The 13,018-nt window shown below is 39.8% G+C and overlaps 1 protein-coding gene across 1 annotated transcript; it reads left to right on the forward strand.

Moving 5' to 3' along the window:
* Positions 1-3,337: 3,337 nt before the first annotated feature.
* Positions 3,338-12,804, forward strand: LOC149286832 (olfactory receptor 5AR1-like). The gene is made up of 2 exons (XM_089493657.1): positions 3,338-4,225; positions 12,733-12,804. The coding sequence occupies exons 1-2, from the start codon at positions 3,338-3,340 to the stop codon at positions 12,802-12,804; spliced, it is 960 nt and encodes a 319-aa protein (XP_089349783.1).
* Positions 12,805-13,018: the final 214 nt, after the last annotated feature.

Below are 13,018 nucleotides of genomic sequence, written 5' to 3' on the forward strand. Positions count from 1 at the left end.
TCCATTAGAGCCAGGGCCGGCCCAAGGCAAAATGCCGCCTGGGGCGAATTTTAAAATGCCGCCCCCCCTTATGTACCCTTCCTCTCCCTCCGTCCCTGCCGCCCCCCCCCTTATCTACCCTTCCTCTCCCTCCGTCCCTGCCGCCCCCCCCCCCTTCTTGTACTTACCTTTCAGCAGTCCTGCGGCGAGTCTCCCTGTTCGGTCTCGGTGCAGGCTTGTAATGCTGAGCGCCGGAAATCTTCCGGCACTCAGCATTACAAGCCAGCACCGAGACCGAACAGGGAGACTCGCCGCAGAGGAGAGAGCGAGGGGCGCCGAGCGGGTACTGACACCGGCGCCCCTTTCTCTCACTTTCGCTTTAAAAAGCTGACACTCGGCTCCATTGTCGGGCCGGCCCTGATTAGAGCGTTTGTGAGGTCAGGCGCTGATGTCGGACGAGACGCCCGGCTCGCAATCTCCATCGTGGTTCATCCGAAAGGAGACATACCAAGTCATTTTGGACAATTTTTTTTATGTCACCAAATACCAAGAATAATATTTTTCCTAACTTTTTTTCTTATTTTATTTCTGTTATTTATTTTTTAATTGACTAGTAGTCACTGTTTAGATGAAGAATGCGGCAAACTAATATTTCATGTAACTGGGAAGCAATCTTTTTGCTCCATGGCCTTCCAGTAAATACCAACTCTTTTATTTTAATTTTATTTATGTATTCTCTCTCTTCCCTGTATTACCTTAACAAATCAAAATATAGTAATTTCATTTTGAATTAATTCGACATAATTCTTTAAAATTAATATATATTTGGAAAATGTAATATTTTCACAAACCTTATGGACATGAATGTTATTGCAGCACTAGATGGTGCTCCTTACCTTAGTAATATTCATCTCTTTTTTATTATTTATATTTATTATTGTAGACTTTCTTCTATAAATTAGCTGTCAGTGTGTACTTTTATTCAACCTTATTTAATAAAGTATTATGTTTTATCATAATAAGCGCTTATAAACATATTTATGGTTGCTCTGCGTTGAATAATGCCGTAATCTCTCAAGCTTGCGAGCCGGGCCCTCTTTACCCAATGCGTCGGTTCTTCTTAGTCTGTCGGTTCTAGCTCTGTGAGACCCAGACGGTAAGAAATGCTGCAGAAATTGTTGGCGCGATATAAATAAAAGATTTGTTTCTGGTTTGTTTCTGCTCATATTATTAACATAGAACGCAAACAAAAAAAAAAATAGATGAAAAAGTTAGGATTAAATATAAAAAAAATATTTTTATTATTAATTCTTCTTTAATAAAAGTTATATATGACACCCAGGGCCAAATTGGAGGGATAAAATCGGCTCTGGCACTTTAAGGCCAATCGCCGATAATTCACAGATGTGCGTCTGCAACGCTAAAGGTTGTTGGGAGGCGGTGCCAGGCACCGGCCTACCGTATCTTTGCCTGACATTTGTTACAGAGGGCGATGCTACATGGTAACGTATTTAGTGAAACGTTTCAATTTCGGAGCCTCCCACCAACTATGGTCTGAAGAAGGTGAAAGAAATGCAATGGAGAGAAAGTTCCTCCAAAGACGTGAGAAGCGTTTATTCCACTTCTTACAAGAATCTGCCGCCTTCTGCCTTTGCGGTCACCGGCTATGGAGTGGCTCCCCGCGCTCTGTCCAGTAATATGTATCCTCATAACAACGTCAACAAGAGCTTACAGCTCAGGAGTCAGAGACCTCTTCAGGTTCCCGACTATCCAGCGGGGAGAACCAAGCGCAGCCCCGTGACCAAGTTACCTCCTCTGCGTCAGAAACCACCGACCGCCGCGGAATAAAGGACCCCAAGGCTTTGGGGGATGTATTTCAGTTTTATCTCCATGTGAACCATAATAAATTGATCTGTCTCATGTTGGCCCTGTGTCTGCTAATTGTCATCATTGTTTTCCGCTGAATTTGACTTTTTTCGGAATTATCTGGAATTAAGTTCAACTTTAAAGCCTTTTTTTATCAGTCATTAGCTACAATATAATTTAGAGTTTTAATTTTCTCACATCCCACGGTTCTCTATCAATTCTCAGATGCACATTTAGAATATTTCTATAATCTTGATTAAAACAAGAAGTATAGAATAGGCATTAATACAAAGTATCCGCGTAGCTGTGACAGTAACTTTGTCAAACTTAAAATAAATATCTGCTAATTAAAATACTAAATAGTAATGAAAAGAATCCCTAACAAGTCAAGAAAATGATGCTTAATGACTGTTTCCCTAGAAAATATATTTTTGACAAGTCCCTTGGTGCAGGATCATACACCAGGGTATTATCTACCTCCCACCCAAACAATTAAAAGGAAAACCAAACAGCTGTCTCCGCAACTCCTATTAGAAACTCCATTCGGCCCCCGTCTAGTCTGACATTTTTTTCTGCTGTAAAGACTTGTAACTTAAATCAGTCGTTGGTCTCGTCTTAGATTCAGGAGCCGTATGTCTATCCCATGCATGTTTAATACCTTCACTGTATTACCCTCTACCACTTCTACTGGGAGGCTGTTCCACCCATTTTTTCATTAAACACGAATATTACATGTCAAAATGGCACACGAGAGACATGATTCCAATATTCACTAATTCAAATCAGCATTCGTTACATGACGAAGAGGTAAGATCATTTTTACATTTAAAACAATGCTCATATTTGTTTTTCATTATAATTTTAATATAAAGGACCTGTCATTTCTCATTACTTATTACCAAAAAAATCTTAGCGGATCTGCCATTTTATTCTAAATTCTGGAGATTTAAGGTTTCATGTTGTGCCTTTGATGTTATGTTTCACTCATGACAGCAAAATCAACCTGAAATTCAAATAATAATTACATGTGAGACCCGAAAATCATAAAAAATTATAATAATAAAAAATAGTAATAATACAAAAAAATAAAAAAATAATATTATAATAATAATGATAAAATAATAATCATTCTGTGAAAGTTAAATAAAAAAATCAGTCACACCATACCCTTGTCTGAAGCTATGTATTATTTAATCACTTTTTTAGTACAATATAATGCAATATTATAGATAATGGAATAATATTATATATATATTTAATATATAATACTGATGCTGACATAGCTATGTAACGTGACATTTAAAATACCTTAATATAATTTCGAAAAGCAAGTGAGAAGTCAGAAAGTCAAAATTTGTCTGCAATATGGAAACACCGATCACTCTGTTTTAACAGAATATCATTTGATATTTTACAGATCTTCCCACAAAGCGCTTGTTATAATAAATTTCTATTAATAAATCTCTTTCACCAACAGATTTTAATGGGGAAAATGGACAGAGAAAACTATACGAGAATAAAAGAATTTATCTTTGTAGGGCTATCAGAGGTTCCTGAGATCCAGCGATTACTATTTGTTGTATTTTTATGCACCTATTTGATCAGTGTACTCGGGAACATGTCGTTAATTCTTGCCTATAGATTCAGCCCCGATCTGAATACTCCAATGTATTTTTATTTGGCCAATTTGTCATTTCTAGAAATATGTTACATTTCAGCTACCGTCCCCAAAATGTTAGCCGGCTTGTCGGCGACCAGGAACACCATCTCTTTCCACGGCTGTGCTATTCAGCTGTATTGCTTTATCCTGTTGGGCGGCACGGAGTGCTACATGCTGGCAGCCATGGCGTACGATCGCCATAACGCCATATGCCACCCGCTCTTGTATAGCGCTCTTATGAATAGAAGCGTTTGCATTCAGCTTATAGCCGGTTCGTGGCTCGTTGGGGCCGTCAACTCTCTCATCCACACCGTCCTGACTTTTTCGCTATCCTTCTGCAATTCGAACGAGATCAATCATTTCTTTTGCGACATTCCCCCTCTCATGGAACTGGCGTGTACGGACACCCGGGCGAACGAGCTTGTTCTCCTGGTCACTTGTGGTTGCGTTATCGTCTTCTCGTTTCTAATCACCATGCTCTCCTACATCCGTATCATACTGGCTGTTCTGACCATTCGCTCATCGTCTGGAAGGAAGAAAACCTTCTCGACCTGCACCTCTCACTTAATCGTCGTGTGCTTGTTTTACGGTTCTGCCATATTTATGTATTTTAGACCCAAATCAAGCTACGTCATGGACCAGGACAGGTTAATATCCGCCATGTATGCTGTTATCGCGCCATTGATAAACCCTTTTATATACAGCCTCAGAAATAGCAAAGTGAAAATAGCTATCAAGAAGACGGTGTGCCAGATAATTATGGAACGGACATACTGAGAGCAATATGCTTCACCGAATGAGATTTTTTTTAATGTCGTCTACTCTTTATCTCCAAAAATGTTAATCTTTTTTCCTTTGGTAAAATATTCTACCTCTCGTCTAGCTCTCTTCTGCATTCCCCTTTATTTTATGTTACTTGGTGCAAGGTCAGACGGAACGATCTTCTGCAAGATTATCTCCTAATAAATTTGCTTTTAATGGGGAGCCCATAAAATTAATTTAGTCCAGGCGGCAGCACATGCAAAGATAATAGTACCTCCAGTGAGATACAATCTCATTTTTCTTACAGTTACTGCGAACCTGGTGTATAATTAATTAGTAAACTGATTTCACTTAATATTAGGTGTCGGGTTTAACCGATAATAACATCAAATTCTATTTGGTAGAAGACATGTCAGAGTGAAGACTCATCGGCTGTCGGGAATTTTCTGCCTAAACAATGTATCAATGGGGAAGGTTATTTTTGTTGAGTAGCATAATTCTCAAGTACCTTTCCTTAGGATTTCGGACACATCAGTCTTTTCCGTGCCCTGATGCCCCTCTGTTCTTGGAGATTTGTGGGTATGAGGGTATCACAGGATTCTACAGCCTTAAAAAAATCCAATAATGGGTATAGAAACAGCAAAAAAAATGGGGTTATTAACTAAATTGTGTAACCCAAATACGTTATTATATGTCTCAATGCCTGACTTAATCGAATAACAGCTATTAAAAGGTCAGCGAGCCACGTACAAAGTATTGGAAATGCCCAACAAGTGTCCCTTTTTGGCTTCTTGAAACCTTGGGAGATGCGGAATCACTCTTTATGATTTTGCTTCCTTTCGTTTTCATTCAATAGTCTCCAAATTTGGGAAAAATATGATGCTACCCAATACTTTTATAACCTGGTAACCTGGATCATCAATCACCAGGTAGGTGGACACAGATGGAGAAGAATGAGGGATTTGATACATCCAACAAGTTCCTCTGCTTGGCCAGTAGACCACTCATGACTAAGGGATCGACGGGCCGGACGACCCTGGTACTTTAAGGCCAACGGACGCCTGATGACATAAAATCAACCAAGGGCGGGATATGGGCGACTGCGTTGTTTTGTGATGTTTTTATTGGCTGTTCCATGCACAAGGTAGGGACATCTCTCACTCCAGGACAAACTTCTACTGACCAACTCCTGGAGAAGGCTGGAGAGACTATCCAAGGTCATGAAGGTAATTAGCAAAGTTCGCACGGGTAATAAAAAGAGAAAGAATATACTAGTAAAGAGGAGCTGCAGTGGGCTGCATAAATCAGCTGGGTGATTGCATTATAGTCACTAAAGAACAAAGTCAAGAAGACATTGTAACTCCTCGCCGTCTGAATCTTTTTATTAGCTGCCTGAGCTAGAGTGCTATTTATCCGTGGGTCGGGAACGTGGCGCACAAATCAGCCCCAAAGGTTCCTCGGCCAATTTACTTCTAGGTCATCTAAACTCCACAATCTCATCTGTTTTAAACTCAACTACACATGGAGGCTCAGGACAACCTCTGAACCTTAAAAACATAGTATAGCTTCAGTTCCTTAAATCCTCCAGAGCTTTCAACCTGGCATTAACAAAATAAACTATTACAAATATTTTGGGGTGTTTTTTTTTTTTTGCATCATCCAATTCTTGTTAAGTCTTGAACCATATACAGTATATAACGGCGGTCACGGATTATGTATGCATTTACTTACACACCATATCTCTCATATATATATATATAGACAGTATATTGTATTTAATGAATTTATTTATATAGTATATGTCTTGGTATATATACAGTATTTAATTAAATAACTTATATCTCAGTATATAGACAGTATATTGTATTTAATTAATTAATTTATATAGTATATTTCTTGGTATATTTAATTAAGTATTTAATTAAACAACTTATATCTCAGTATATGGACAGTATATCAGATGTTATTAATTTATTTATATAGTATATGTATTGGTATATACACACTATAACAGATTTAATTCAATTACTTATATTATCAGTTATTAATTTATACAGTATACGTCTCGGTACAGTATATCAGAATGTATTCACTTACTTACACACTATATCTCTCAGTATATAGACAGTATATTGTATTTAATTAATGTATTTATATAGTATATGTCTTGGTATATATATACAGTATTTAATTAAATTACTTATATCTCAGTATATGGACAGTATATCAGATGTTATTAATTTATTTATACAGTATACATCTCGGTACAGTATATCAGAATGTATTCATTTACTTACACACCACATCTCTCAGTATATAGACAGGACACCAGCTTTTATTAATTCACGTATACGGCGCAGCTGTGTGTGTTAATCTAGTTAGCGCGCGCCGCGTACTCGCTCAGTATATAGCAATCTACGCGAACGCCTCTTAAACTGACAATTAATTTCTCTGGGGGAGCGTAACAGGAAAGCTGAATTTCTTGCTGTGGGAAGCGGCTGCTGGTAATTTGGAAGGTTTGGAAATGTAATTGTTTTTGTCTGTAAACAGCTCTCTTGTCTGGCTGTTAGTAAGTCGGCTAAAAGTGTGTTAGCCGGTACCCTGGGAAGGCTGATTTAATTTGAGCCTTTGCTTTATTTTTGCTGTGAAACCTTTTTGTCATCAATGGCGAAGCCGAAAATATCCAATTTTTATACTGAAATGTGATATATTCTCCGAGACGGGAGACAGATAGGAATGGAATGGCACTTTGTTCTCTTCGTGTGTAGTAGACCCCAGGACCGGACCGGAAAAGCAGCCCAGGCACTTTTAGGTCAGCCGGTGCTAAAGAATGTACAGTCAGTCCTCATTCAACGTCGCGACTTTAAGTAAATGACATATAACGAAATGTGAAAGTCTTCGTACCGTCTCCACCGACCACATCCATGTCCTTGTCTCCTTTTCCGCATCTCTGCTTCTCATCTTGCATCTTCTAGGTCTTCTTTCTTCTGTCTTTGTCCACTTCTCCCCGTGCTTCTTTCTTGGTCCTTGTGTGCGTGAATCAGGCCTCCCGGTGCACTTCTGCGAAAGGGTGGAGCTTCTCGAAAAATGCCCTTCCCTGATTGGAGAAACAGGGGATAGGATGTTCCTGGAAGCTCTGCCTTTTTTTGTAGCAGAAGTGCGCCTGGAGCCCTGACTCACGGGCCAAGATAGAAGACACGGGAGAAGCGGACGAAGACAGAAAAAATAAAAAGAAAGAGGAGCACCGGGGAAGGAAGAGGGGCATCAGGGATTTGGTGCAAAAAAGGGGGACGGCACCTCTGCACTACGCTGCATATGATGGCTGGATTGTCCCTTTAAATAAGCAGTGTGCATGTTGCGTCTTTTCAGTATTCATTTGCTTGCAATGTAAAAACATAATTGGCATTTACCTCTGCTGCAGTTTTACTGCCATGATTAATACTTAATAACACCCGGGGATATAATTATTTACCACCCCTAATCGCCCCTTTGGTGTTACTCTCTGGACACTGGTGCTGTGGCTGCAGTGGAAACATTTGTTACCATCACATCTATCTTCCATTATGTATACGCTTCTTTGTATCAAATCTCTTTATAACACTTTTTTTTTTGTTTGTTTGCAGTTTTCATAGAAACATAGAAAGTGATGGCAAATAAGAACCATTCGGCCCGTCTGGTCTGCCCAACCTCCGAATACTTCATCCCTATATATCCCAAGTCTATGCACACATACCCATACAGTACATATATAATGATGCATTATAGATTTACAGTGACAACCTCTAAGAGTTGGTTGTTATAGGAAGGATATATATATGAAAACTGTATTAACCTCTATCACTTCTGCCGGGAGGATGCTCCACTTAACTACCACCATCTCAGTAAAGTAAAACATTTGTACATTACATCTATAATGTAAGACGGCTGCAATAAACAATATATATATGTGTGTGTGTGTGTGTGTTTGTTTATATTGGTTATTGTAGCCGTCTTTGTTTTTCTGGCTCTAGACCACATTTTGGACGGTCCAGTCCAAGCCCAGACACCTGGCCACTCTGTATGCAGCAACGCCGGCCAGAACAAGCCAGGCAAGAAACCGATGACATCATTCCTTTCTGCCGGTCTCTGCCAGCACTCCCTCCGCCGCTGCGAAAATAACAGGAGCTGCGAACGCTGCTGGTAATTACTGCAGCCGAGAGAAAAAAATACAGTCACTGCATAAAAACCCCATCCAGGATACAATCATTCAGAATAATTAAAGTGTTTTGGGGTTTTTTTGTCCCCTAAAAAAAATAACATTTAATCACAAGCATCCACCGATAATGCAGAATGCAGCTTTACAACCGATCGTTCTAGAACGCTCATAAATCCTCCGCTCCCGACGCTCTGTTGTAAGAGATCTCCTTGGGGTTCTTATTGTAAAATTACAGTCGGACGTTCGTGTCACCCAGCTGTACAATAAAATAGGATTTTTTATGGTTTTTTTTTTTAATTATTATTTTTTTTATTATTATTATTGGAAGCCGGTGGAGAGGCAGGTACGGGTTATACACAGACGCGTTCGTGGAGTCTTTAGAAGGACTGCAGAACCGCGTATCATTAAACTCGCACGCAGAACATCAAGAACCTACACATCTTTCTGGAATTTTAAAGAGGGCAAAATTGAGCTTTCAATCAAGCCTACAGCTGGGAGGATGTCCAGGCTCCAAAACACCCCCAAAATAAAACCGCTTATTCCATTCGGGAGACGATAGCTGAATCCGCTTTAGAAGACGGCTGCAGCTGACAGCTTTTTTTTTTCTTCTTCTTCTTTTTTTTTTCCTCCCTCCTTAATTGCCTCTGATTCAAGGATGTAAATAGCGATAGAAACAAGGGAGGCTTTTCCGGAACTCTGAAAAAAAACTGATGCCCTTTATTTATTTATTTATTAATTTTTCAAGAATTGGTTAATCTGAAGGAAGTGCGAATTTATTTCTATGGTAAACAAGCAACGTCTGCTGTTAGGATAAAGGCGCATGACATTGAGAGCCATGGATGCCACCGGGCCCGTCACCTTCTCCAACGTCTTCGGCCAGCAGTGCGAAGTTATGGAGGCAGGTAAGTCTCGCGTAACACGTTGCAGACACATATAGCCAATTAATAAATATATATATATATATATATTGTATATAAAACAATAAATAATGATACAAAAATTCACAAACGAATGCTATTATCATGTCTAACAGTTTAAAATATGAAAATAAATTAGATTTTCTTATGTTTTTTTTATTATCATTTTAATATAATTAGAATTAATATATATATATATATATATATAAATCTATATGGTGTATGGCTGAGAGTGAATAGATAGATAGACAGAATGTTTATATTGGCTACTAGAAATTCTTACTAGTTTGGAAAAATAAAATTGTATTTAAATATTTTTTTCTGACTTTATGAAATGGGTTGTGTACAGTTATGAAAATAATGTATTACTTATTAAGGTAATGGGTTGGTGATAAGGTTCTTTTAACAAATTTTGTACATTATTTAACAGTCAATGATGTTAAAGAACCGTCTCTTAGGAGGCCTACCATAACATATCACCCGCCCGGGGGCGGAGCTTGGAAGGCAGAGTGTCAATCAAACTGGCAGTGCTACCGTGCATGTGCACATTTCTGCACATGTGCAGTATGCATTCCGGATCGTAGTCCCGAATCCCGTTGTCACGCCGAGCTATTCCTCTGTCCCGAAAAGCGGGACAGAGATAAAGCTTGACAGGACTGCGTGATAGAGTGGCAAAATTGGGACTGTCCAGCACGAAGCGAGACACTTGGGAGGCAAGCTACTGAGCACGTGCACAATTCTGCACATGTGCAGTATGCATTCCGGACCGCAGGATTTCAGTCCTGAATCCCGCTGTCCTGCGGAGCTCTACCAGTGTATCGAAAAGTGGGACAGCGGGATAGAGTGGCAAAATTGTGACTGTCCCGTGCAAAGCGAGACAGTTGGAAGGCATGCTACAAATTAAAACGCCTCTATTTTGACAAGTTACATTTTTTATGCATTATGCTCAGGTTGGGTCCTGGCACAATGGGCCGCTGTTGGCCACCAGGCAAATGGCCAGTGTGCCAGATGATCAGTCTGGGCCTGATAGGATTTACAATTGTATGGCGGAAGCTGAGGGTTCGCTCATCTAAAAGCAGCATTTTTTATATATCTTTCTCTAATTACACGAGAATTTCATAATAAATATGTGACACTCTGTACCGATCAGACGATGATTGTGTTGGTCGTCTGCAAACAAATTAAAGACACCAAGATAACACAAGGACTTTACTAAATCATCTTCGGAGGTATGAGCCAAAGTGACAGGTGGATCTTTGTAGGAGAGGGAAAAAAAGGTAATTTATTCCATGTTGTTTCTGCAAATGAAACATGAAAATAATGAATGTCAAATGACATGCGTCAGGAACACGGGTCACTACGTTTCGGTGTGAGACAGGATCTCTCGGGCTATAATTTGAACATGTAGGTTTGTCGTAATTAGCGTAAAATATTTGGCTGGAGTAGAAAGGAGGTAGTTATCACACTCATCTGGAGTAGTGAGTACAGTGCAGGAGGGCTCAGCTCCAGAAGGATATGGATACTCCGGAGTACAGTATGGCTAAGTGGGAAGAGAATGGGTATATAATGGAACAGAAAGTACCGGAGGAGTGTACAATTCAAAGTAGAAACATGTTGGCAGCAGTCATCACTATTCGCTAAGAGAGTAGTAGATACGTGGAATAGCCTGCCAGCAGAAGGGGAAAATGTAAGAATATGTGGGATAGGTTATCCCAGATTGGAAGAGAAGGTCAAGGGCAAAGTAAGGGTATAGAAAAAAATGGCAGACTGCATGATCCAAATGGCTGTTATCCATCATATATCACACGGTGACTGTTAAGTATTGTAAGGTGGACTGTCCATAGCCATGGTATTAGAAAACACATTGCCCCGGGGAATGGGGCTGCACCATAGATGGCAAATTTGGCTTCCCAGGCACCAACCACGGGGGGCACTGAGCCGTGCCCTGGGCCTTTTACTAGAACCAGCACCATTGGACCCTAAATCCCTCTGCCCTTCTCTCCTCCAACGGCCGCCCCTCCTTTCTAAACGAAAAAAATATTTTACGTAAACACACAGTAGTTGTTTACAAACATTATACGATCTAAAAAAGGAGAGAAAAGATTGAGGCCGGGGAGCCAAACGACTATTTCTACCTGGGGGGCTCTGGAGAAGGTAATTAGAGAAAAGGCTATTAAGTCACTGGAAGGATAATTTAGCGTGTTTCATTGTATCAAGCGAGTATCTATGCAGAGCAGATAGAAAGAAACTTTTTATTATAAAAGATGTGTAACTTATACTGTATTTTGTGTGTGGGGAGAGGAACAGAATGGGTGAACCCCCGGAATTACATGCCCCCCCATAAAGGTAAGCTTCAATCATTTTTAGTACTCCTTTCCCTGTAGTAGATAATAGCCAAAATGCTGCATTGTGTGGCTAGTTGATGTGCGGCTATAAAGAGCTTCTAGTAAATGTTGGGGGGAATGCACAATAAGGCATGCCGCTGGCTGGTCTGAAGTGTCCTTCAGTCCTAAGGAGACAGCTTAAGAAGTATAGTCGGTCACTTAACGCTACGGAGACAAGAATCTCTGTTTTACGATCAGAGGATTGATCGTCCCCCCCGTATAGCGACTCATTTTTAATTCCGTTCTGGAGTTTCGTTTAGGGTGAGCAATATAACATGTCTTGTCCGTCGAACCAATGAGAAAATTCCGCGTTGCGCAGAATTCCATCTTGACAATAAAAGAAAAAAAAAAGAAAGAAATGTAAAAGTTTGTAAAACATAAAACCGACCAGCAGGGGGAGGAAGAGGGCAAAGAATAGAAAAATAAATACGTCGATTATGGCAAATAGAAGTTTTTTATATAGTCTGTAATTAACATTCTACACCTAGACTGTAAACTTATTGTTGATTCTTTCCTTGTCTGTATACTTTTACTTTACGAAAATCAATAAATATTGATTTACCGAAAACAAAAACAAAAAAATAGAATAGAAAAATACATACACGTCGCGTAGACGGCTTTTCATGCACATTTAGTAGATCTTGGGGCTTCTTCAATAAAAAAGAAAACTATTTGAGGGGGCTCTGCATAGAAGAAGGAATGTCTATAAATTTTGATTATATCATTTTAAGACAAATTAGCTTCTGACGCTTAACAGCACTTACGGGGGCCGACCGGGGGCCGTAGAAGCTGGTTATTTTGCTAGTATGGCCTGCGCCACCTCTGAGAATACCATTAAAGGGACAATTCACACCGGTCTGTTGCTTTACGTACCAATTACATTACATCTGCTCTCGCGCTTAGCCACCTCCCGGCGCAGTAACATTCATGCTCCTAAAGCACGGCTCGGTAAAACACGGCTGGGTACAGGCAAGGGCTGGATTGGTGGATGCCGGGGAGAAGCCAATTACCCCTTCCGCTACTCTGATTTTAGGATTGTAGCCTCAAGCTGCTTGATGAATAAAGATGTGCAGCATTAAAAAGCAGAGAATTTAAATATATGAGGGAAATTAAATCCTATCTACCAAAGGTAATGTACGTGGGTAACTTCACCCCAAACATTACACATTATGTATCCATATGTTGTAAACTTTCCTTTGGAGACCTATGGGGTAATAATATAAACCTCTCCCGGGTTGAGTTGGAATTCTTTTTT

This window comes from Sceloporus occidentalis, unplaced genomic scaffold (assembly GCF_023333645.1).
Source record: "Sceloporus occidentalis isolate IW3139 unplaced genomic scaffold, rSceOcc1.0.p SCAF_66, whole genome shotgun sequence".
NCBI lineage: Eukaryota > Metazoa > Chordata > Lepidosauria > Squamata > Phrynosomatidae > Sceloporus > Sceloporus occidentalis.

What these genes read in the sequence shown, in the direction of transcription:
- LOC149286832 (XM_089493657.1), top strand. Translation starts at nt 3,338, where the DNA reads ATGGACAGAGAAAACTATACGAGAATAAAAGAATTTATCTTTGTAGGG. An exon ending in ACAGCCTCAGAAATAGCAAA is followed by an intron (nt 4,226 to 12,732) that starts GTGAAAATAGCT and finishes GGCTGGGTACAG; the next exon opens with GCAAGGGCTGGATTGGTGGA.